The following is a 26,938-nucleotide window of genomic DNA, read 5'->3' as shown; positions in this document are numbered from 1 at the left end:
AAATATTGCACGCAAGTTGTAGCTTCATTTAAAATTTTATATATATTTTCTCTAGCATCCATAGTGGATATTGGGGACAGATTAGTACAATGGGGTATAGACTGGTCCAAAGGAGCCAGTGCACTTTAAATTTCTTCAACTGGGTGTGCTGTCTCTATGCCTCCTACAGGTTAGTTTAGAAAAAACTTCCCTCAGGAGAGAATGCGCACATAGCAAGCTCCAGAGTTTTTTTTTTTTTTTTAATGCTTCAATTTCTTTTAAGCTTTGATTTCTTTCGGTATGCTGTTTGGGCAACAGTATACCTGCACCATGGGGGTTGGGGGGGGGGGGGGGGGTGCGGTCACCGGCCGCTTGAGATGCAGAGCCACTTCCCCGCTGCAGTACCACCGTCCTGAGGGGCTGTTTGGTTCAGCGGGGCATGGCGTTATGGCTGCCGCAGCATGCCGCACACTCCTAACGCTGCCTGAAGGTGATCATCGGTGGTGAGTACACGCCGGGGACACCGCTAGGGGGGTCTCCCGGTTCATGGTGCGGCAGAAGCGCGGATGAGGCGTACGGATCCCTGCTGAGGACACACACACACGCTTTGGCCCCTGTGTGAGGCTGGCCTTGTAACAAGGCTACAAAGACTTAGGTGACATGGCCAGTATAATGATTACACTGTAGCTCCGGCTCCATAGTGGGGGGCGGAGCTACACCAAAGCAGGCTCAGCGCCTTTTTGTCGCCTTCCTCTACGTAAGCAGCAGCAGCCTCACACAGCTCCTCCATAACTGTCACACACTGGATCACTGGTGCCGGGTGTAGAGGGGGAGAGCCCGCTATATTGTGCACAAATATCATCCCTCTGAGGGATTTTTCATTAGACAGTCTCACTGTTAATATGTATATGTGAAACGCTGACAGCCTCACTGGGGCTGTGCAGCGTTGGGTGCGCTGGTGTCCTCTCTCCTGTGTCTCCTCTCACATGTAATAGGGCAGGCTTGTATTGTATTTCAGGCTGTATTGTATGTTTATTATACCTGTTTCTCTGACGTCCTAGAGGATGCTGGGGACTCCGTAAGGACCATGGGGAATAGACGGGCTCCGCAGTAGACATGGGCACTATAAAGAAACTTTAGAATGGGTGTGCACTGGCTCCTCCCTCTATGCCCCTCCTCCAGAGTGCAGCGGAATGTAAGAATAGGAATTGTTGCTTTGACTCCAGCATTCCCGGGGTTAACTGGTGTTTCTTCTCCAAGTCACGAGGTCCAAGAACGTCACCTCCGTTTCACTCATCTTAGTTTTTATTCGAGTGGATGTATTAAAAGAATCTTTTTTGAAGAATCGGGAGTGTAAAGATACCTTATGTACACGCGGGCAAGAAATCCAATGTAAGTTATTTATCTGACGGTTAGGGAAACAGTGGAGATGTGATTTAGAACTAAAAGATACCTTTACATGCATGCGGGAACAAATTTTATTAAAGTTAGGATTTCTTTTTTATGCGTGCTTGTGAAGTGAATGCAATTAAGAAGGAATTTATGTATGAGCAGTTCACCAGGGACTGCAATCAAGCGAGCACACACTTATGCAGATTTTTTTTTTTTTTGTGCTACATAAATTATTATTTGTGTTATCTTAACTGGTCTTTGGCGCAGGTGCTTTATAATTTTTGTTTGACTTTTTTATGTTGTCAGTCCTGTTCTGAACCTCAATTCAGGTGCACGGTTGTGGTCAGATTGATCTCACTTCTATATATCTAAATATAGTTGATTTTCAGTCACAAATTGTGTAGTCATAAACAGAATATTACCATCTCTGTGAGCGGCTAAAGTGACGAGGAGAATTTATCAGGCACTCCTAAATCCCTAACATGTTTATCTTGTAAAACAGGGTTAATTGGTATAGGCCAGTTGGTCACTTATGAGGGGTTATGTGCGAACTGTTTTGCTTTTCAGCAAAGTAAAAAAAAAAAGCAATTGGTTCAACAACCAGCAGAACCACCATGGAGTATGTTTGCACAGACTTTGTCTTCAATGGCGGACAGATTAACTCCGGCAGCGCCACCCCAGGTAGTAGGTTACACTATTAACCCATACATGCAGCTCCCTTCCTATGGTTTGGTTCCAGTAGCCTCTACAAGTAACCAAGGTACAGGTAAGACTAAGACAGATACGTCTATGTTGCAGACTACACAAGATGATATAACAGATGATGATACAGTATATTCAAATACTCCGTATGATGATCAATCGCAGAGTTTCGGCTCAGAGGATGTAGCTGAACTTATTGATGCAATGAAGGCTATTCTCTCTTTGGAGGAAACAGCCAAAACAGTGTCAAAATCTAAAGCACCTGTGTTTAAACGAACAAAAACAGTTAAGACTGAATTCCTAGCGTCAGAGGATCTGTCAGAAATGATGGAAGAATCCTGGGCGACGCCCAGTAAAAAATATAAGATTCCGAAAAAAGGGATTCTTATTATCCATTTCCTGCTGCGGATTGTTCAAAAAGAGACGTTCCTCCAAAAGTAGATGCACTTGTACTGCGACTCGTTCATAAATCTGCTTTACCATTGTCATCTACCTCACTAAATTATGTCACAGACAGTAGGGTAGATAGCTTCTTGAAAAGTATATTTTCTCTCTCGGGAGCAGTGGTAAGGCTTGCTATGGCTTCAGCCTGGATGGCAAAGGCAATGGTAGAATGGATGGAGGAACTAGAGAATGGCCTCTCCTCCCTTAATAGGGAGCAGGAGTATCATTTAGGCCGTTTAAGACAAGCTGCCCAATATTTGGAAGAAGCAGCAATTGATATGGGCACGATTGCTTCTAAAGCATCAGCCTTGACAGTAGCCGCTCGTAGAGCAGTTTGGCTACGCACTTGGAAAGCAGATGCTGAATCTAAGAGAGAATTGGAAGCATTACCTTTCGATGGTAATATATTGTTTGGGAAACAATTGACTGATATTCTAGAATCGGAAGCTGAATCCAAAAAGGTCAGATTTCCGGCTAGTTATAACCCTAAGACTAGGGGTTCAAAGTTTCGCCCATTTCGATGGCAAGGCAAAGCGAAAGCTAAAGAGGAGTCTAAGCAGCCCCAGTCCAATAGATCGGCCAGGGGTAGGAGGCAATGGGCTAGTAGAAAGCCAGCATCCAAGCCTGAACAAAAACCATCAGACCTGAAGAGACAGGCGTCCGCGCTGGAGGATTCCAGGGTTGGGGGCCGACTACTTCGTTTTGCACACATATGGCAACAGTCGGCGACAGATGCTTGGGTGCAGAAGGAGGTATCTATCGGGTATGGGTTCCCATTCAGAAGGGAAAGCCTCCTCAAAGATTTTTTTTGCACCAGCCCGTCTTGTATAGAGTCGAAGGCCAGTGCCCTGCAAGAAGCAGTTCAGAAATTGCTTCAGTCTGGTGTGATTGTCCCAGTACCTCCATCACAAAGGGGACAGGGGTTTTTACTCCAATCTCTTTTTGATTCAGAAGCCAAATTGGTCATTCCGACCAATTCTCAATCTCAAAATGTTAAACAAATACATTTGGATTCCAAGGTTCCACATGGAGACATTACGCTCCATAATGTTGGCTATGGAACCAGGAGATTACATGGTATCTCTGGATATACAGGATGCTTACCTACATGTGCCTATAGCAAGGTCTCATCAATGTTACCTCAGGTTTGCCATCCTCCAGGAACATTTTCAGTTCCAAGCCTTGCCCTTCAGGCTAGCAACAGCACCCAGGGTGTTTACCAAAATTATGGTGGTTATGGCAGCTTATCTCCACAAGCAGGGGTTAAGAATATTTCCATACCTCGACGACCTGTTAATCCTAGCACATGCTCAGGAGTTACTTTTGAGCCATCTTCAACAGACAGTAGTTTGTTTACAAAGACACGGGTGGCTCATAAATTGGGAAAAGTCGGCTCTGAATCCGTCACAGCGGATGGTTCATTTGGGGGCCATATTGGATTCAGGTCTACAGAAAGATAGTCACGGTGCAGGTCATGACTCAGGAGGCGTTGCACACTCAGACAATGTCAGTCCATGCAGCAATGCGACTGTTGGATCTGATGGTATCAACCTTCGACATGGTGGAATATGCGCAATTCCACTCCAGACCGCTACAGCACCTTATTCTGACCAAATGGAACGGAAATCATCACGCAATAAAAAAACATAATAAAGTTTCCAGTAAAAGTAAAAAGGTCTCTAGCGTGGTGGCTACAGACAGACCATTTAAACAAGGGGAGACCCTTTTGGATAAATAAATGGCAAGTCCTGACAACAGATGCCAGTCTTCAAGGCTAGAGAGCGGTACTCGAAAGCCTTTAGTTCCAGGGAAAATGGTCCATAAAGGAAAGTCGCCTGCCAATAAATCTGTTGGAAATAAGGGCCATTTATATGGCTCTAGTTCAGGCAAAGGACAGTCCGCAAGGAAAACCAGTCCAGATTCGCTCAGACAATGCAACAGCAGTAGCGTACCTCAATCATCAGGGAGGAACTCACAGCAAAAGATTGATGGAGGAAGTAACTCCCATACTAAGGTGGGCAGAACTCCATCTTGCAGCGTGTTTGTTCCAGGTGTACTGAACTGGGAAGTGGATTTTCTCAGTCGACACACCATTCAGGAAACCGAATGGGCATTACACCCAGAAGTGTTTCAGACAATAGTGAACAGATGGGGTCTACCAGACATAGACCTCATGGCGTCTTGTCTAAACAACAAAGTTCGGAGGTACGGATCAAGAACAAAGGATCCCGGAGCGGTCCTTGTAGACGCACTGTCAGTAAAATGGAAATTTCATCTGGCATATCTGTTCCCTCCAATCTCTCTCTTATCCAGAGTAGTGAGGAAAATAAAGCAAGCAAAAGGAGACATAATCCTAATAGCTCCAGCTTGGCCGAGAAGGCATTGGTACACAGATCTACTAAGGATGTCCGTGGAAGCACCAATTCTGCTCCCTCAACGTCCAGATCTGCTAATGCAGGGTCCTTGTTGTCACAGCCATCTGGATCGTCTGTCTTTGACGGTGTGGCTGTTGAAAACTCTATTTTAGATGCTAGAGGATTTTCACAACAAGTAATTCAAACTATGCTTAGAGCAAGAAAGCCTTCTTCAGCTTATATTTATCATCGAATATGGCAAGCCTATATTCATTGGTGTAGTGAAAAAAGTTTGAATCCAAGATCTTTTAAGGTATCCAGGATTTTGGATTTTCTTCAAGCAGGATTGGATAAGGGTTTGAAAGTAGTTTCCTTGAGAGTTCAAGTATCAGCATTAACTATGTGATTTCAGCGAAAGATTGCTGATTTACAGGATGTGCGTACTTTCTTCCAGGAAGTTGTACACATTCAACCTCCATTTGTTCCTCCTGCAGGTCCCTGGGATTTGAATCTAGTTCTTACATTCCGTCAGGGACCTCCGTTTGAACCACTTAAGAGAGCAGATCTTAAATGGTTAACGTACTCTTTCTACTGGCAATGGCCTCAGCTAGAAGAGTATCAGATTTAGGAGCACTGTCGTGTAAGTCTCCTTTCCTAAGTTTTTTTTCCAGATAACCAGATCTAGTTCTGAGAACTGCTTTATCTTTCGAAGGTGGTTTCAAAGTTTCACCTTAATGAAGAGATTTTAGTCCCAGCTTTTCAGGTATCGGGACTGTCTGCGGGAGAAGCGTCGCTGGACGTAGTCTGAGCATTAAGAATCTACATAGATCGTACTAGTGCCATCAGAAAAACAGATTCTCTCTTCATCCTCTACGGATTTCATAGAAGAGGATGGCCTGCTAGTAAACAGACGCTGACAAGATGGCTCCGAATGGTAATATCAGAAGCTTATTCTCGTGCAGATCTCCCTACTCCAGCTAATGTCTCTGCTCACTCTACACGTAAGGTAGGTCCTTCATGGGCAGCACAACATGGTGCTTCGGCAGAACAGATTTGTAAGGCAGCCACATGGTCTTCCATAAACACCATCATACATTATGCCTTGGATACTTTTGCCTCTTATGACGCAGAATTCGGGCGAAAGGTTCTCCTGTGTAATCAGGAGCGTCCCCACCACTAAAACTGGCTTTGGGAATCCCAATGTTATCCTGTGGATAACCTGTGGACCCAGCCAGAGAAATAGACGTTATGGTAAGAACTTACCGTTGATAACGTGATTTCTCTTATGTTCACAGGTATCCACAGGGATCCCACCCTGACGCACCTAATTTGAGGATCTTTACAATCACTAAACCTCTTCCCTCATGCATGGAAGGGTGTGCATGTGTGTTCTTATCGCCTGAATAGGTTTCTACCTGATGCTCCTGCCTAATTGCTGTGGAAAGAACTGATTTGACTGAGTCAGTTGGCGGGATTATATGGTGAAGCCCCGATGCATCCTGGGAGGCCAGAAAGCTCGTGACCGTTTGGTGCCATTTCTGCTGTCGCTTCGGCATATCCCAATGCTATCCTGTGGACATAAGAGAAATCACGTTATCAACGGTAAGTTCTTACCATAACGTCTATATATATATATATATATATATATATATATATATAGCGAAGAAAAACAGGTGGCACTCACAGACTTGAAAAGATGTGAAACGAGCTTCACTCCGTGAAGTATTTATTGAAAATGACAGGTGATGTTTCGGGGACGCATCCCCTTCCTCAGACAAAGTGCAAGTGCAAAATCAATTGTATATATACCATACATAAAAGCCCACTTACCCCATAATCACGACTCCCAGCTGCGTGGACCACGGAGTGCCCAGGCGTCGCACATCCCGCACTTCCGGTCGCGGCTCACAGCCCGGCCGGAAGTGACGTAATCACGCTGACTGGTTCCCCTGGCAACGCGCTGGGAGCCCTGTAACAAAACACAGAAAAGGTATATCTTTAGTGACTCCATAAAATGACATGCCGGCACACAAATCAGTATCGCGCTCCACAAGAGCTGGAGTGTGCCTACTAAAACTAATAAAAACACATGTGCAATAATAACATACATTCAAAGTTTTTTTTGAGAATTAAAAAACCTGTGTGTTATCCCTTACCCTGGAGGCTGCGTCAATATAATAACCATGGCGTTTGAGCCCTTTCAAGTGTAAATAGGCAGCGTCCATAACTATCAGCTTAGTCTAGGGGTTTAGGGATTAGGAACCATGAGTTTAGCACCACTAATATTATAATCATCGGTCCTTGTGAGGTCACCACTACAATTTATCCACATTGCAGATTAGTACTTAAAGAGATAGGTGACTGTTTATTGATTAAGCAGTCCCCCGGTTGAATTGCCTTCTAAAATTAGATCTTGGGGGTCTTTATGCACTTTAAAATACAAAATGCATCCTATTTACACTTGAAAGGGCTCAAACGCCATGGTTATTATATTGACTTGTAACTAAATTGACGCCCCCTGTGGGATCACCTGTGCCGCTACCACAGATTATGGTCCCCGCTGTGAACCCGCCATGGGTGGATCAGCTTTCCACTCAGTTACAGCATTTGAACCGATCCATGTCCAAATCTAAGGGTCACTCTCGCCCACATAAGTCTAAGTCGTCTTCTAAAAGGGTCATTACCTCCTCCCGATCCGCGGCCTTAACTGACACGTCTTCCGAGGAGGACGGTGCTTATACTGACCCTTCTGACGCTGATATTTCAGATGGGGAGGCCTTTAATTCTCCTGAGTTGTCTTCCAAAGAGCGGTCTTTGGATGTGGTACGGGCTCTCAGTATCTATGTGAAGAGATCTTCATCCATTAGGAAATCCGACTCTTTTTTGTGTTTGGTTTTCACAAACGTGGCTGGCCTGCTTCTAAGCAGGCGTTGGCCAGATGGATTAGAATGGTGATTGCACATGCTTATGTACAGGCTGGTCGTCCGGTTCCTGCTACCATCAAAGCCCATTCTACTCGGTCGGTTGGACCTTCTTGGGCAGCCGACCGTGGTGCGACCCTTGAACAATTGTTAAGGTGGCTACGTGGTCCTCAGGGAACACGTTTATTAGGTTCTATGCCTTTGATACTGCCGCTTCCCTGGATGCTTCCTTTAGACGCCGGGTTCTTGTGCCCGCTACAGTGCGTCCCCTCCCGTTAGGAACTGCTTTGGGACATCCCTGATGTATTTCCTTGTGGAGCCCAGTAAACCCCGCAGCATAAAACGAGATTTATGGTAACTTACCGTTGTTAAATCTCTTTCTGCGAGGTACACTGGGCTCCACAAGGCGCTCACCCTTACGCACTTAGCTTTTTTGGGTTGGTATTGACACAGCCGCTGACACCCTCTCCTCCTGTGTGTGGTGTAATTGGCTACGAGCGGTTGTCGTCTCTGGTAACTGCTACTGCATTGGGCTGGTTAACTAAACTGAGCTCACTGGCATGGAGGCGGGGTTATAGAGGAGGCGGCACTGTGCATCTTGGAAACAGTCTAAAGCTTTGAGCCTATTTGGTACCTCGAATCAAGATCCTACTCTACATTCCGATGTATTTCCTTGTGGAGCCCAGTGTACCTCGCAGAAGGATATTTAACATCTGTAAGTTCTTACCATAAATCTTGTTTTCTTCTTCACAGTGGTAAAACAGAAGTTATACAGTATGTGTAATGCTAGATTTTCCCCTAGCTCACTGGCTCAATATCATGTGAGCAGTGTAGTCGGTCATCACAAAATGCTGATAACCATGTGGGTGTGAGTACAGAGCCCTCCTGCCAATAAAACTCAGGAACTGCAACAAGCAGTGGCAAATCTAGCTTCTAAACATCCCCCTCTGCCCACTACAGGTGCACAAAAACGTGCTTTACCTGCACTTCTATCAGATACTGATGATGATATACAGGATGATGTGGACCCCTTAAGGGGGGCTCCACCCCTACACAAGCTGTTGAACCCCTCATATTGACTTTTCGGGACATATTAAAGCTTTTCCTGGAGGATCAGAAGTAATTTTTCCTCCTACAAGACAAACTGACAGTCACATTTCCTGACTCCAAGGAGTTTGATGATTTATTTAAAATTGCCTGGAAAAATCCAGAGAAAAAATATCAGGTGTCCAAACGGTTTTTGCATACATTCCACTTTGCCCATGAAGGCAGGAATTTCTGGGAAGAATTTCCAGCAGTAGACGTCTGTCTCTCTCCTTTCTAAAAAGGCGGTACTTCCTGCTCCGGGCTCCTTTACGGTAAAAGACCCGGCAGATAGGAAAACTGAGACCCCTCTGAAATCTATATACACTGCTGCAGGTGTTGCTCAAATTCCGGTCATTGCAGGTTGCTGGATGACGCATGCCATTCATTCCTGGGCTACTCAAATTCAGGTAGGTCTTTCGGGTGATATGACCTTAGTTACTACTGTAACTTTCCTTAAACACATTCAGGACACGGTTAGGATCCTCTGTTACTCCCTTAAAGAGATTGACAATAATAATGCTATGGCTGTGTCTGCGCGCAGAGCCATATGGTTGCGTCAGTGGATTGCTGACGCTGACTCCAAACGTAATGTGGAATGTCTTCCCTTCACAGGTGACTGGCATTTTGGAAGTTAATTGGATGCAGGGACCTCCAAAGCTACTGCTGGGAAATCCATGTTTCTCCGGCAGGGTCCACAGGTTATCCACAGGATAACAATGGGATGTGATGGAGCGACAGCAGTTTGGCACCAAACGATCACAAGCTTTCAGTCCCCCCAGGATGCAACGTGCTCGTCCATATATCCCCGCCCACTGGCTCAGGCAAATCAGTTTTTTGTTTGGTGTGGCAGGAGCCGGACTATCGTCACAGGGCTGCTGTGCTTTCTTTCGTTTATAGTCTTACTACGGTTTCTGAGTGATCTTTCCTAACCGCGTCTTACACGCATATTGGAAAGAGTTGCCCCAACAACTCTCCGCCGGGTCGCAACAACGCTTACCCACGGTACAAATGCTGTCTTGGATTCACTCAGCATTCGCTAACGTATTGATAGGTCTTGGAAGTGGGGTGAGTCTCCCTGTATCCCACTCTACTGAGTACAGGTTATACAGCACTAAATTTCTATCTACTTTTATCAGTATGAATAGTTAACTTTAGTGCCTATTGCATATGAGTCTGTGTACATTACTGTAGTTTTCTTCGCTATGCGTCTGAATACGTTAAATAACTGTATAGAACAGAATTCGGTAATATGTACTCCTACATACTTTGAAATGCATTTGTAGTTGATTATATGCTCATATGACTAATATATAACATGTGAATGACTGCTAGTGTGATTGCTGACTTTATATATGTTTGTCAGTGGTTTTCTTCTGAGCCTCAATGCTGGTGCATGGGTTGGGGTCAGATTGATATCACTTTAAATATAGTAAGGTGATTACAGTCACAAATTGTGTAGTACACTGTTAAACGCTGATTATTTATCATGTCTAAGAGCTGCAAAGGTGACGAGGTTGCATCACCAACACTCATAACATGTTTGTCATGCAAAGTGGGATTATCCACTCAGGATCTGGCACATGATGGGTTATGTACAAATTGTTTTGCGTTTTGTTACGCTTTCTACAGTCCTCCTGGTTTGAACCTCTGATGACTGTAGAAGACAAGTACCTCACGTGGAAGACGGTGACGTTACTGGCCCTGGCTTCTTCTAGACGTGTCTCAGAATTGGGGGCCTTTTCGTGTAAAAGTCCCTACTTGGTCTTTTACGAGAACAGAGTGGAGCTCCGGACTAGACAGTAGTTCCTGACGAAGGTGGTCTCCGCGTTTCACTTGAATCAACCTATTGTGATTCCGTCCAGTTCTGGCACGTCTGCTCCTCCGGAGGCATTGGATGCAGTGCGAGCCTTGATAATCTATGTCAAGAGGACGGCTCGGTTCAGAAAGACTGATTCCTTGTTCGTGCTGTATGATACGCAGAAAAAAGGTTTCCCTACTTCAAAGCAGTCTATTGCTCGTTGGATTTGGCTTGCTATCCAACAGGCCTATGTGTCTGCAGCCTTACCGGTCTCTGTCTCTGAAGGCAAGATCAGTGGGGTCTTCCTGGGCGGCTTTCCATGGAGTCTCGGCCTTGCAACTATGCCGTGCTGCTACCTGGTCGGTGAAGAACACCTTTGTGAAGTTCTACAAGTTTGATACCCTGGCCAAAGAGAATACCCGATTTGGGCAGGCGGCGCTGCAGATGTCTCATCGCGTTCCCACCCGTTCTGGAAGCATTGGGACATCCCAATCGTACTAATCTGTCCCCAATATACCTTAGAGAAAATATGATTTTAAATACCTACCGGTAAATCCTTTCTCGTAGTCCACAAGGGATATTGGGCGCCCGCCTCTGTGCGCTGACTTTCTTTTTCATCCACTAGGGGTCACTGGAGTACTCTTGGGATATGGACTGTTTACGCAGGAACAAGGCACTGAGTAAATTAAATATGGAACTACTCCTCCCCTCCATATCCCAGAGTACCTCAGTATTTTTTCTGTGCTCGACACAGTTAGAAGGCTTGTGGAGTTTGTCCACACTTATTGGAATTTTTTCTAAGTTTTTCTTTTTTTCATCGATTGCCACATCCCTTCCCCCCTTCCAATAGGCGTGGGTCCGGGAGAGTGGAAGCTGCTATAGAGCAGCTGTGGGTGTTGGACCTCTCTAAAAAGAGCTCCCTCACACCACGTGCAGGCTGCCTGGAAGAAGCTGGACAGAGCTTGAACAAGAAGCCACGTCATAGCCCTCACTACAGGGAGTCCAGGTATGTTGGGTAGGGGCTTTCAGCTCACGCTGCCGCCCCGTTGTGTGGGGAACTGTATTGGGGAGAGCGCCCGCTGTCGCTTCCAGCACTGACAAGCCCCGCCGTTACCCGGAGTCGCGCGTGCATAGGCAGTTTCACGGCTGTATTCTATGCGCTCTCCGGCTCCCACTAGCCACCGCTTCCAGCAATGCCGCATCTAATGAGATCCCTGCTGTCCCTGAGCTACACGTGCATAGGCCGCTCCACGGCTCTATGCTGTGCGTTCCACGGCGCCTCCGGCTCCGTGTACAGAGAGCAGTACACGGTGCTCGGGGGGGTGGGGGAGGCACATAAGAAGGTGCAACAGTGATACAGGGGTTTTTAGTAGGCTATTAAGCCTTGTATCAGAATATGTTTATATTTGCAGTTTAGTGAGGATAATCTGCATTGTTGTTTGTGTTATACTGGAAACTTGGATATTTAACCATGCTTCCTGTTTTTTCTTGTCTGTTTCCAGGGTTCCTATATTACATCTCTACTAAAGACGCAGGGGTGTTAGGGGAATTTGGGATCAGGTTTTTCATATTACTGGCGTGCACTGCACTTTGCCAGATATATATATATATATATATATATATATATATATATATACAAGAACCTTAGTGCTATTTAATGAGTCGTGCAAATTGTTTCTGTTTGTAGTTTGTATTGTCTGTCTGCATAATGAGTAAGGCACCAGCAAAGTCTAAAAAGCTATTTCCTTCTCATGTCTGTAAAAGTGTGTTGCCTGATGGATCTACCACATGTACAGTATGTTTTGTGAATTCAGCTACAAATACGATTTCCACTCCAGTTTTAAAGCCAGTTTCATCTCCGGACCCTCCATGGGCTATGCTTGCAAATGTCCTGGTTGGATTGCAATCAGAGTTGGCCGCCTCTCGTGAAGAGCGGGAGGCGGCAAGATCTGAGTCTAAGATGAGATCACTAGAGTTACCAGAGGGGCCTCAATCTGGCCAAAAATCCAAGTTTACCTTGGGTGGAAAGGATAAGTTTCTTTTGTCTTATAATTTGCCAGGTTCTGCGATGCTAGACCTCACTGCGGATGAGGGTGAAGAGGACGAAATAGACCAGCAGTCAGATAGTGACGATTTTGACAGCCCGGGCATTGATAATCTCATCAGAGCGGTGCGTCTGTCTCTGAAGTTTACAGAAACTGAGGAGCCTCTGACAAATGATGAAGTAGTCTTTACTAAACGACAGAGATCTCCGATGTGTTTTCCCGTTTCGGAATCTCTTAATAAAATGTTACTAGAAACACGAAAGAATCCGGATAAACTGTTTTCTATACCTCGCAGATTTAAGTCGAGTTACCCGTTTCCAGAGTCCATGACAGCTACATGGGAGAATCCACCATTGGTAGATTCGTCCGTATCTAAGCTTAAAAAGAAATTAACCATACCAGTACCAACTGCTACTACGCTTAAAGACCCTGCGGACCGTAAAATAGAAGCTATGCTAAAGTCCATGTATATAGCAGCAGGAGTGCTGCTGAGACCTGGGTTGGTTGGCATTTGGGTAACTAAGGCGCTAATGGTATGGATAAAAGAGCTCAAGTCGGCTCTACAGGACAATCATCTTATACTTCTCGCTGATCAAATCTGGGAAGCTGCTGACTATCTATGTACAGCTTCTACTGACGTCTGTTAGCTCACTTCTCGCCTTTCATCATCGCTAGTCACAACACGACGAGCACTCTGGCTACGTTCTTGGAAAGCGGAGGCGGAGGTCAAAAAAGGTATAGAGGCGTTACCTTACGGTGGCGAGAAGCTGTTCGGTCCTGAATTGGACAGATGGATTTCTGAGGCCACAGGAGGAAAGTCTGTTTTCTTACCATTGCCTCCAACAGTACCTAGACGGAGATATTCTGGACCTGCGTTCAAATCCTTTAGACCTCAGTCCTTTCGCGGGCGTGGCAGAGGAACGGCCACACCTGGTAGACGAGGTCGGGGACGTGGTTTCCAACAAACCAACACCAGTCGTCAGGACACTAAGGTCACCGACAAGCCAGTGGCATGACGGGCTCCCAGTCCATCTCGGATCTCCAATTGTGGGAGCACGCCTTCAGACGTTCCAGTTGGCGTGGCTTCAGACGTCCACAGATGGGTGGATCTGCAATTTAGTGTTAAAAGGTTACAAAATAGAGTTCGACTGTCTCCCGCCAATGCGGTTTTTCAAAACAGAACTGCCTGTGTCGGACGACAAGAAGGCGGTTCTGCAGATTGCCATTCAGTCTCTTCTGGATGCAGCAGTTTTGATTCCGGTCCCTGTACTCCAACAAGGTCAGGGTTATTATTCCAGTCTGTTTGTGGTACCAAAGCCTGATGGCTCGGTCAGGCCAATATTGAACTTAAAGGGCCTCAACCAGTACGTCACTTACTACAGATTCAAGATGGAATCTCTACGATCAGTAATTGCAGGTCTAGAGCCACAGGAGTTTATGATTGCGCTGGATCTCAAGTATGCGTACTTAAACATTCCGATTTGGCCACCTCATCAGAGGTTCTTGCGGTTTGCAATACGGCAGAACCATTACCAGTTTCAGGCTCTACCGTTTGGCCTCTCGTCAGCGCCTCGGGTATTCACCAAGGTGATGTCTGTGATGATAGCTCATCTTAGATCCCTGGGAGTGATAATTATTCCGTACTTGGACGATTTGCTCATCAAAGCTCCGTCTTAACAAATGCTCCTCCAACAGGCGTTGCTAACATACAGTGTACTGGTTCAGCACGGTTGGATTGTCAATTTCAAGAAATCACATCTGATTCCGTCTCAACGACTTCAATTCCTAGGTATGATTCTCGATAGGGTAAATCAAAGAATTTACCTACCAGAACAGAAAGTACAGGTCATTCGTCATCTGGTACAATTAGTGCTCAAGCCACGCACAGTCTCAGTTCATTTGTGAATTCGCCTCTTAGGCACAATGGTGGCGGCTTTCGAAGCACTTCAGTTCGGAAGATTTCACTCATGTCCTTTTCAACTGGGTGTGCTCGCACAGTGGTCGGGCATCTGCAGATTCACCACAGGGTGAGGTTGTCGCCACGGGCCAGAGTCTCTCTACTCTGGTGACTCAAAGTACACAATCTAACCGCAGGGAAACGGTTCGACGCCTGGAATTGGATAATTTTCACGACGAACGTGAGTCTCAGAGGTTGGGGAGCTGTAGTTAAAAATGATCAGCTCCAGGGTCTCTGGGCGGATCACGAAAGATTGCGGTCTATAAATGTCCTGGAACTCCGGGCAATTTACAATGCGCTACGACAAGCAGTGCACATGCTTCGGTCTCAGACTGTTCAGGTGCAGTCAGACAATGCGACGGCGGTCGCATACATCAACAAACAAGGAGGAACGAAAAGCCGCATGGCAATGCGGGAAGTAGCTCGAATCCTCAATTGGGCCGAGTATCACCAAGTGATATTGTCGGCAGTGTTCATTCCGGGAGTGAACAACTGGGAGGCGGATTATCTCAGCCGTCGGGATTTTCATCCAGGAGAATGGGCATTAAATCCAGAAGTGTTTCACATGCTGGTCCAGAGGTGGGGTTACCCTCAAGTGGACCTGATGGCATCCCGCCACAATCATCAAACGCCCCAGTACGTGTCCAGAACGAGCAATCCAAAGGCAGTGGCAGTGGATGCTCTCACAATTGCGTGGCCGTAGAGCCTCGTGTATCTGTTTCCACCGTTTCCGCTGCTCCCTCTGTTGCTAAAACGGATCAAAAGAGAGTCCGTCACAGTCATACTAGTGGCGCCTCATTGGCCTCGTAGAGCTTGGTTCTCGGATCTCTGCGGTCTACTCGCAGACGATCCTTGGCCGCTCCCACTACGTCCGGACCTGTAACAACAGGGTCCGTTCCTTTACCCCGATTTAGCGCGGCTGTGTTTGACGGAGTGGCTGTTGAGACAGCCCTCTTAAGAAGAGAGGGCATTCCAGAATCGGTTATACCAACATGTTACGAGCTAGGAAGCCGGTTACGGCAGCTCATTATTACAGAATTTGGCGTGCCTATATAGGTTGGTGTGAAGCTCGGAAGTTTCCAACTTCATCTTTCAAGTTTTCCAGTCTTTTGTTATTTCTACAGATGGGGTTAGATGGAGGACTGCGTTTATCCACACTAAAAGTACAGATATCTGCGTTGTCAATTTACTTTCAAAGAAGATTGGCTCTATTGCCGTCGGTACATACTTTTCTGCAAGGTGTCCTCAGAGTACAGCCTTCATTCACTCCACCTACTGCGCCATGGGACTTGAATCTGGTTTTAGATTTCTTACAGTCTTTATATAAGTTTCTCACTTGGAAAACAATTTTTCTACTAGCCTTGGCTTCGGCAAGGCGTGTTTCAGATTTGGGTGCCTTGTCATGCAAGCCACCGTATTTGGTGTTTCATGATGACAGAGCGGAACTTCGGACGAATCCCGCTTTCCTAACAAAAGTAGTGTCATCTTTTCACATCAATCAACCAATAGTAGTTCCTGTGTTAACAGGAGATTCTGGAACCTTGGATGTGGTACGCGCATTACGCGTTTATGTATCCCGAACGTCTACAGTTCGTAAGACGGATACGTTTTGTTCTTTACGATCCTGCCAAGATGGGTTGGCCAGCTTCTAAGCAGACCTTATCCAGATGGATTAAACTGACCATACGTCAGGCTTACCTTCATGCTAGGTTACAGCCACCTACATCAGTAACAGCTTATTCCACACGTTCTGTGGGAACGCCATGGGCAGCTGCTTGTGGAGCTTCTACGACACAGCTTTGCCGTGCGGCTACATGGTCTTCAGTGCACACGTTTGTGCGCTTTTACAAGTTTGATACTTTTGCGGTATCAGCATCTAGCTTTGGCCGCCTAGTGCTACAGGTGCCAAACAGCTCTCCCGCCCACGGGGGAAGCTTTGGTATGTCCCAAGAGTACTCCAGTGGCCCCTAGTGGATAAAAAAGAAAATAGGATTTTGGTACTTACCAGGTAAATCCTTTTCTTTGAATCCATAGGGGGCACTGGACGCCCACCCAGAGCAGTTTTTACTTGGCTTGTGTTAAGTTCAGGGAATCTTATGGTAACACACTCTCACCGACTGGTTCAAATTATCAAGTCCTATCGGTTATGTTGTCAACTGTTTAGTTGTCCGTAACATTATGTGTCAACTTTATTGTTGTCCGTTTTGTTATATGTAATTCTCCATTGTCAACCTCTCTATAGCTCCTGTTCGGCTCGGTAAAAAACACTGAGGTACTCTGGGATATGGAGGGGGGTGAGTAGTTCCAAATTTAATTTATTCAGTGCCTTGTTCCTGCGGAAACCGTCCATATCCCAAGAGTACTCCAGTGCCCCCTATGGATTCAAAGAAAAGGATTTACCTGGTAAGTAGCAAAATTCTATTTTCTGCAAGTTCTCGGTTATGTGTTACCTGTTCAGCTGTTGATGTACCTGTTGCCAGCCGTTGCTGGCCCGGTTATGTTATGGTGTGTTGGTGTGTAAATGTCTCCACACTTACTCTTCTGTTCCTTCTCTCAAGTATGTGATTCTCCTTTGGTCACTGTTTCTGCTGCGGGGTACACTGGGCTCCACAAGGATAGACATTGGGGCTGTACAGTAGGATCTTGATCCGAGGCACCAATGGCTCAAAAGCTTTGACTGTTCCCAGAATGCATAGCGCCACCTCTTCTATAACCCCGCCTCCCTGCACAGGAGCTCAGTTTTGTAGTTTGTGCCTGCAGAAGCAGGCATGTTAACAGGGGGCTGCTCCAGGCAGCCTAAGAAGAGCATTTTTTAAAGAAAAAGTGAAGTCTACAAGGGCTGCAGCAGCGGTTAGATGTCAGAAGACTTACTCTGCTGCAGCTCCGTCTTTCCCCCAGCGGCGCTGTTCACTTCCCGCGCCCTGGTTGCCGGGTACATACAGCAGGAGGCTCCGGTTTTCTTCTGGTCAGACACACACAGCTGGGGCTCTCCGGGATCGCGTGGCCGCACTTCGGAAGGTGGTAAGTGGGTCCCGGCCGCCCGCGCTGGCGTGGACACTGACAGTACAGGGACCCCACTAGGCCGCAAGGGCACAGGTCGGTTTCTCTTATAAACCGTTTTTCATGCAGCCCACAGTACCGGTGGTTAAGTCCAGCAGGGGGAAAGGCTTAGACCTGTAGCCCCAGGGCGCCATTTAGAGTAAATGTTCCCGCCCTGGAGCTGTATCTCTCTCTCTCTCTCTCTCTCTCTCTCTCTCTCTCTCTCTCTCTCTCTCTCTCTCTCTCTCTCTCTCTCTCTCTCTCTCTCTCTCTCTCTCTCTTCCCCTCCCTCCCTCCCTTACACTCCGCTACACTGTTCCTGGGACTGTTTGGGCAAATCCTCCTCTATAAAGCCGCCTGCATGTCAGCGCTGTGCATCTTACAGGACACTCAAGTATTCTACATGTCTGTTGACAGTGCTAACGAAGAAAGAGTGCATTTAGTCCGGAGTTATTTAGTACAAGTATCCTGTGATATGCATCCAGTCTTTACTGTGCATTGTTATATCTATCTTATATATAGCTATATTGAATGGCTAGTCCAGTGCAGTATTATTGCCTGTCGTAACTTCTGCATTGTACAACTGTGACTGTATGTGTGTGCATTTGCCTGCTGTGTGACCTCCATTTCGTGTTTCTCACTCAGCTTGCTATCCCTATATTCTATAACCTGAGGGTGCTAGGTGCGTCAGGTTTATCATTTAATATAGGATATTCACAAGATATACTCAGTGTGTATTTTGCTCTGTGATTTTAGTCACCGTATTTCTCCTAAATTCCTGTTTGTGCTGACTACACTGCGCAGGGGTTTGGGTCAGGTATTGTGATGCTGATATTGTACTGTGTTACCTTACATTGCGATTTATATCATATCCGCTAAAAAGGGTAACGTTTCTGGGGCTGATCCCACTGGGAGTGGTGATGACGTCGCAGATACATTTGAGGAAAACGCAGCAACTGAGGGTATTGGTTCTGGTGGTTCCTTGCCCCCAGTGGGACTGTAGCAACTGGGATTCAGAATGACCCACAGTGGGCTACCTTTTCCATGCTACCGACTACGCTAGTTACTAAACTAACGCCCCCTATGAGACATCCTATGCCGGTGCAACTGTTCATGGTCCCCGCGGTTAATCCGCCATGGGCAGATCAGTTGTCCAATCAGTTACAGCAATTGAACCATTCCCTGACTACTAAGAAGTCTAACCCTCGCCCGCCTAAGACCAAAGGATCCTCTAAGCGGGCCATTACTTCCTCACAATCCACTGCTGTCCCTGACACCTCGTCTGATGAGGATGGCGTTTATACTGACCCCACAGATTCCGATCCTGAGTTATCTGATGGGGAGTGAGATTCACAAGTGGATGTTCCTGATTTATTGGAGGCTATACGGTCAATCCTTCAGATTACAGATGAACCGGAACAGTCCGTTCCTCCTAAGAAACAGGATAGTTTTACCCCACTCTGATCATCTGGTTGATATACGTCAGGAATCCTGGGAATATCTGAGAAAGAAGTTCTCTCCTCACAAGAAGCTGCTTGCTCGCTATCCGCTCGTGCCGGAGCTGACTAAAAATTGGGAGACACCTCCCCCAGTGGATTCACATGTGGCAAGGATGGTGGTCTCCTCAGCTCTACCTGTCACTACCGTTACGTCTGTAAAAGAGCCTACGGATAAGTGTGTGGAGGGTTGTCTAAAAGCGATTTATACCCTTGCGGGAGCTGTGCATAGGCCCACTATTGCAGCGACATGGGCTGCAGAAGCTATTGAAAGGTGGGCCCAGGAGTTGGAAGCTGAAATCTATTCTGACCATGCTAGACAATGCTTGTCGTATATTGTCACGGCTTCTCACTATGTTAAGGAGGCGGGTTCTGATGCCGGTGTTCTGGATGCCAAGGCTTCGACTACGTCAGTTCTAGCTCGCCGGATCTTATGGCTGCGGTTCTGGTCTGTGGATCTGGACTCTAGAAAAACCCTGGCGAACTCCCTTTTAAGGGAAATATCCTTTTTGGAGAGGACTTAAATAAGATAGTGGCTGATTTGGCGTCTGCTAAAAGTGCCTGTCTACCTATTACTGCTCCTTCTGTACCGAAGGCTAAAAGTACTTACTTTCATCCCTTTCGTCCTTCAGGAAAAGCAAAAGGTCCAGCGTACACCAAACAAGGTCGCACTTCCAAATCTGGCAAGCCAAAGCCCAAACGTTCCTAGGCTGCCCGTCAGCCAGCTTCCAAGACTGATAAGCCTGCTGCATGATGGGGCGGGCCTCCCCCTGGGGGACCCCAGGGTGGGGGGCCGGCTTCTAGGGTATACCCAGGAATAGTTAAAGACCACTTCAGATGCCTGGGTACGGGAAGTCGTCACTCAAGGTTATGCCATTGCCTTCAAAAAACGCCCCCCTCATCAATTTTGCCAGACAGGCGTCTCTTCGGATCAAGTAAAGGCAAGGACTCTTCATTCGGTGGTACAGACCCTCCTGGAATCGGGAGTGGTAGTACAGGTGCCTCTTGCTCACAGGGGCCAGGGGTACTATTCGCCGCTATTCCTAGTCCCGAAACCGAATGGGTCCTCCCGGTCCATTCTCAACCTCAATGCGTTGAACAAATTTGTGAAGGTATCCAAGTTTCGTATGGAAACTCTTCGCTCTATTGTCCTGGCCTTGGAACCTGGGGATTATATGGTCTTCCTGGACATACAGGATGCTCACCTGCATATCCCTATAGCAGTGTCGCATCAGCAGTACCTGAGGTTTGCGGTTGGCAACCTTCATTACCAATTTCGGGCGTTACCTTTTGGTTTGACCACGGCTCCACGAGTCTTCACCAAAGTCATGGCGGTAATGACAGCTGTACTCTGCCGTCAAGGGATTAGGATCCTCCCGTACCTGGACGACTTGTTGATCCTGGCAAATTCCCCAGAAAGTCTCCTACGTCATCTGGATCTGACGGTCCGGTTTCTGCAAGCCCACGGGTGGCTCATCATCTGGAAGAAATCTTCCCTGCTCAGAGCATGGTGCACCTGGGAGCGTTATTGGACCCTCACAACTAACGGTTGTTCTTGTCTCAGGAGAAAGTCCTGAAGCTTCAGGACAGGATTAGATGCTTCCTATCTCGTCCGCAAGTCGATACATTCGGCGATTCAGGTGCCAGGCCTCATGGTGTCAGCATTCGACATGGTGGAGTATGCTCAATTCCATTCTCGCCCTCTCTGGAGGCTAATTCTGGCCAAGTGGGACGGCCTACCTCACCGGATCAGGTCTCAATTGATCTCCTGGACTCCGGAGGTTCATCTGTCACTGTGCTGGTGGCTCCAGGATCAATGGTTGTGCTGGGGTCATCCCTTCTGGATATCCCACTGGGTCCTGCTGACGACTGATGCCAGTCTGCGAGGTTGGGTCGCAGTGCTGGAGCAACACTCTCTTCAGGGTCTGTGGACCAAGGAGGAGTCTCGCCTCCCGATAAATATTCTGGAATTACGGGCGGTATTCAACTCATTGAACCTGGCCCAGCATTTAATACAGATCCGACCTGTTCAGGTACAGTCGGACAACGCCACCACAGTGGCTTACATAAATCATCAAGGCGGCACTCGAAGCCGCTTTGCAATGAAGGAAGTCTCACGGATTCTACAATGGGCAGAACGCCATCTACCGGCCATATCGGCGATATTCATTCCGGGGGTCCTGACTTCGGAAGCGGACTTTCTCAGTCGTCAGGACGTACACGCCGGAGAGTGGGCCTCCATCCAGAAGTGTTTCAACTCCTAGTGGAAAGGTGGGGCCTACCAGACGTGGACCTGATGGCGTGTCGACACAATCACAAGGTTTCCGGTCTTCGAGCAAGAAGAAGGGATCCTCAAGCAGCGTTCGTGGATGCGCTGGCGGTTCAATGGAACTTTCGGCTGCCGTACGTGTTCCCTCCGGTGTCACTCCTGCCCAGGGTAATTCGGAAGTTCAAGCAGGAAGTAGGACTTCTGCTTCTCGTAGCTCCAGCGTGCCGTCTGCACTGGTTCTCAGACCTCCAGGGCCTCTCGCTAGAGTGTCCCCTTCTACTTCCACAACGACCAGACCTCCTCGTTCAGGGCCCCTGTGTCTACCAGGACTTGGCCCTGCTGGCTTTGACGGCGTGACTCTTGAAGCTTCCGTCTTGAGGGCTAGAGGTTTTTCTGAGTCAGTCATTCAAACTATGCTGCGGGCCCGGAAACCGGCTGCTGCTTGGATTTACCATAGGGTCTGGCATTCTTACTTTGTTTGGTGCGCATCTAACAATTATGACGCTTCCAAGTTTAGTACGGCCAAGCTTTTGGCTTTTCTTCAGCAGGGCCTGGACTTAGGCCTGCGTCTGGCTTCCATCAAGGTTCATATTTCTGCCTTGTCGGTGTGGTTTCAGAGAAGACTTGTGACATTACCTGATGTGCATACCTTCACTCAGGGTGTGTTGCGAATCCAACCTCCCTGTGTCCCGCCTGTGGCTCCTTGGGATGTGTCGGTGGTTTTGAAGGCGTTGCAAGGGTCTCCGTTTGAACCTCCTGGAATCGGCTGACCTTAAGTGGCTTTACCTTAAGGTGGTGTTTCTGCTGGCTCTTGCCTCGGCTAGAATAGTGTCATATTTGGGTGCCTTGTCTTGTAGTTCCCCATATCTGATTTTTCACCGTGACCGAGCGGTTCTTCGGACTCGTCCCAGGTATTTACCTAAGGTGGTGTCTTCGTTCCACCTTAATCATAAGATGGTGGTTCCGGCCGTTGCCTCTCCTGTTTTGTCTCCCAAAGAGCGGTCTTTGGATGTGGTACGCGCTCTCCGTATCTATGTGAAGAGGACTGCTTCCATCCGGAAGTCTAAATTCTCTTTGTTCTGTTTGGTTTTCACAAACGTGGCTAGCCTGCTCACAAGCAGACCTTGGCCAGGTGGATTAGAATGGTGATAGCACATGCTTATGTGAAGGCTGGTCTGTCCGCTCCTGCTCACCTTAAGGCCCATTCTACTCGGTCAGTAGGACCTTATTGGGCGGCCCGCCGTGGTGCGACCCTTGAACAATTGTGCAAGGCGGCTACGTGGTCCTTAGTGAACACGTTCATAATGTTCTATGCCTTCGATACTGCCGCTTACCAGGATGCTTCCTTTGGACGCCGGGTCCTTGTGCCTGCTACAGTGCGTCCCCTCCCATAAGGAACTGGTTTAGGACGTCCCCAATGTCTATCCTTGTGGAGCCCAGTGTACCCCGCAGCAGAAAACGAGATTTATGGTAAGAACTTACCTTTGTTAAATCTCTTTCTGTGAGGTACACTGGGCTCCACAAGGCGCCCACCCTGACGCACTTAGGTTTTATTTGGTTGGTATGGCATTAGCCGCTGACACTTCTCCTGGGGTGAAATTGTGATGTATGTGGCTTCTAACTGTTGTAGTCTCTTTTACCTGCTACTGCATTGGGCTGGTTAACTAAAAACTGAGTTCCTGTGCAGGGAGGCGGTGTTATAGAGGAGGCGGCTCTATGCATTCTGGGAACAGTCAAAGCTATTGAGCCTGTTGGAGCCTCGGATCAAGATCCTACTCTACACCCCCAATGTCTATCCTTGTGGAGCCCGGGGTACCTCGCAGAAAGAGATTTAACAAAGGTAAGTTCTTACCATAAATATCGTTTTTACCTATAACTGAGCTGTAGGAGGAGGCCTAGAGGGGAGGAGCCAGCACACCCAGTTGAAGAAATTTAAAGTGCACTGGCTCCTTTGGACCTGTCTATACCCGATCGTACTAATCTGTCCCCACAATCCCTTATGGACTACGAGAAAAGGATTTACTGGTAGGTATTTCAAATCCTATTTTCATTAAGATACTGGGCTATACTTTTTATTTAGGAAGAACAGAGGGTCGGAAACTGCTTAAAAAAAACAAAAACGAAAAAAAACTTATTGGTTTAAACTGTTTTTTTTTTTTTTTTTTTGCATTAATGTTTTAATGGATTAAAAAAATTGCTTTGAAATCCTTGATCAACCATGTTATTTGGCTTTTATTTATTTTACCGCTTTCAATAAAACCAAATTTTTACAGCTTATTCCTGTTACATCTGGATATATATAGATAGTCTAAACCTATTAATACATGCAAAGTACACTCAGCGATAGATGAAATTGAAAATAAGAATAAGTTATTTTGTTAAGCATTAGTACTACTCACTATAATTAAATAATTCTGAATAGTATTACATAATGGAAAATGCAAAAGCACTTTTCAGAGCGAAACGCACACTAGCACTAGGCATTCCACTGGCATTTAACATTTTTAATAAAAACTCTAGTTTTCTAATATAATAGACTCTTTTTTTAAAGAAGTAATAGTGCCGTGCAAGAAGTCAAAAAATAGTTTCCTCACAATGGCGCACACAACATAAATAAATAAGTTCTTACTCCACAAAATTTGAGACCATAGACAACCGAAGTCCTTGTTTCCTTGAAATCATTAATAACCAAACACCATAGATACTTCCATAGGTAAGTTCTGGTCTATTTCCAATCTCAAAAATAGAAGAAATAAAATCTAGTGCAATACTGTCTGAACAGATGACAGAATTTTTATTACATTAAACTCACAATAAAAACATAGTAAAAAGCATTTATCCACACAAATGCTGTGGGTAAGGGATCACATATGCTCAGCCTCCACAGTATTACCCTCCCAGATCGAAAAGGTAAGTAGTGGGTCCAATGGAGCAGTCCCTTTTTAGTTTTATCACCAGCTTAAAGATTTTCGGACACTAGGTCCTACTTCAGAAGCATGGTGATTTTGACAGAACCTCCTATACTTCTACCCCTTATGGATTAAACCGTTAGACACAGGTGTGGATAACTCTATTCCCGCCCATTAACAGCCACATGACGCCGGCGGAAGGGACATAACTTCCAGTTTGCGGCAAATTCCTTCCCGCGGAAGCAGAGGGAAACGAAAACTCGTATACGGTTCCCACTCACATTCCAACATGGAAGTGACAATCAACCGGAAGTTAACGATGCATTACACCTCGCATCTAGATGGAGCTTGTTGCCGGAAGTCGCCTCTCTCCCGATACCGGAAGTTACATTTCATTCCATATATCAAAAGATGGCTTGAAGTACAGTATACCACATCTTTGTATTAGGATAATTCATCAATAAAGGTATCCAGCCGAACGTCCATTAAAATTCCATAAATAGTCCAGCAAAAGTGTCCATTAAAAGTCCACAAATAGTCTATATATACATAAAAAAGAGAGAAACATATAAAAATACTGATTAAAAATACAGCTAAAATGGCAAAAATGAAGAAAAAGTATAAAAACCACTTCATTCATATTCACCATTTAAGTTATTAAGTGCAAGAAGTCGCAGCATAATGAATTAAAAAAAATCAACAAACATTTGGTCTAAACACCGCAAGGGGCTTGTTTGCGCTCGCCCAAACCCTCCCACCGCCGGCGTTCAGTTGCTATACCTGTCACGCATACCACACCCATTGAGGCTTGTTTACATCTGTACTTAAACATCCAACTCCGCTCCTACTCCTCCACTATCCTTGAGCTTTGATAGATAACTGCTGAGGGGCCAATGGAGTTATAGAGTGGGAGGAGCATGAGATATAGCAGGTGTTTCTAAATAAAAATAAAAAGTGCTCGAGACTCCTTGTGCAGCGGCTCATACTCCAAAATATTCTAGTGTCATTCATGGAATGCAAAGAAAACTATTTTAATAGTAAGTTCCAAAAATCCGGTTTTCTCTTCCAACATCTAGAGAACATCACTACACATGGGGTTAGAGTGGTACAGAGGCATCAGCACTTAATGAGCTAGCGCTATTAAAAACTAAACCAACCCTGACCCCCCCCCCCCCCCCACCTTTGTTTAAAAAAAAAAAATTCTATTCCACCTTGTCTGATTAAGTCTAAGAGGTAACTACGCGAAAGGCAAGACTTATAAGTACAGTGTTGTTGTTTTCCATGAGTGCTGCACTGTTTTGTTGGTGCAAAATAAATGCATTGCTTTAACATGCTTTGTTTTTCATTTGCTTACTGTAACAGAACCTGGAACAAGAGAAGTACTCTCTCCAGCGAGAGGTTGAACTTAAAAACCGCATGCTAGAAAGTCTGACATCTGAATGGGAAAATGTGAAACTGCAACAGAAGGGTTGTCTTGAACATATACAAGAACAACTTGAAAGGAACCATAATCGTGACATTAGTGAACTGAAAGACAAGGTATGAAATACAGATGTCAGGGGTGTAACTAGAACTTTGTGGACCCCAGAGCAAATTTTGGAAAATTCCCCAGTGCTTGTACAGACATCTCTCTCTATAGTGCTCTACTAGAGCTTTTTATAACATTGACTTCTGAACAAACTAACTCCTATGAATTCCTTTTTCTCTTACGTCCTAGTGGATACTGGGGAATTCTAGATTACCAATGGGTATAGATCGGGTCCACTGGAGCCTGGCACTTTAAGAAACTAATAGTGTGTGCTGGCTCCTCCCCTCTATGGCCTTTCTAGCAAACTCTGTTTAGAAAATGTGCCCAAGGTGCCGGGTGCATTCTGTTGCTCTCCAGAGCGATTTGTTTTAGTTTGTTATTTTCAGGCACGCTAGTTGGCAACCAGTCTGCCTGCATCGTGGGATTTATGGGGGGGACCGAACCAACTTCCTTAGAGTTAATGGTTTGTCATCCCAGCTGACAGGACACTGAGCTCCTGAGGTGATGTTCTCACACTCCTAGATGGTGAGCCCACGCCGACAGCGTGCCACCACCCCTTCAGATGCCGAAGAAGGGACCATGACGCAGTGCAGAGAGTGTTATAGCAGGAGGGTCCCCGGTGTGTGATGGCGGCATGAGGGATAGTGTCCACCCGGCTTCGGGCCACAATGCACACTGACTGCCCAGACTGGCAAGCAACTTACCAGGGGTTCTGTGCTCTCGTTTTACACAAATATAGACAGCCAGTATATAAAAAACTGATGAAGGGGCCATGCGCCATTAGGGGGGCGGGGCTTCACGGAGAGCGGGACCAGAAGGCAAACGGCGCCATTTCCTACTGCTGCTTCACAGGCTGCACGCGGAGACTGCTCCTCCAGGACTCACTGAATCACCATTGTAATCTGGTACCAGGGGGTTATAGTGAGGGGGGAGCACTAATTCAGTAGTTTTACCGCTGTGAGGCCAATTGCACTAAGAGGTTACCCAGTGGGTCACTGCTCAGTCTGTGGTGAAGTGTG

At 46.5% G+C, this 26,938-nt stretch overlaps 1 protein-coding gene across 3 annotated transcripts in view; it reads left to right on the top strand.

The window, feature by feature from the left end:
* The window catches only part of SPDL1 (spindle apparatus coiled-coil protein 1), a 407,460-nt gene that overhangs the window by 90,604 nt on the left and 289,918 nt on the right, over positions 1–26,938 (top strand). For all 3 annotated transcript variants that reach the window (XM_063928265.1, XM_063928263.1, XM_063928264.1), the window contains exon 3: positions 25,754–25,930. In XM_063928265.1, the coding sequence (XP_063784335.1) occupies positions 25,754–25,930 (177 nt within the window). The remainder of the gene's footprint in view (positions 1–25,753; positions 25,931–26,938) is intronic.

Source organism: Pseudophryne corroboree, chromosome 6, assembly GCF_028390025.1.
Source record: "Pseudophryne corroboree isolate aPseCor3 chromosome 6, aPseCor3.hap2, whole genome shotgun sequence".
Taxonomy (NCBI): domain Eukaryota; kingdom Metazoa; phylum Chordata; class Amphibia; order Anura; family Myobatrachidae; genus Pseudophryne; species Pseudophryne corroboree.
The sequence above is the reverse complement of the archived record's forward strand: the minus strand, read 5'-3'. Positions and strand labels throughout refer to the sequence as shown.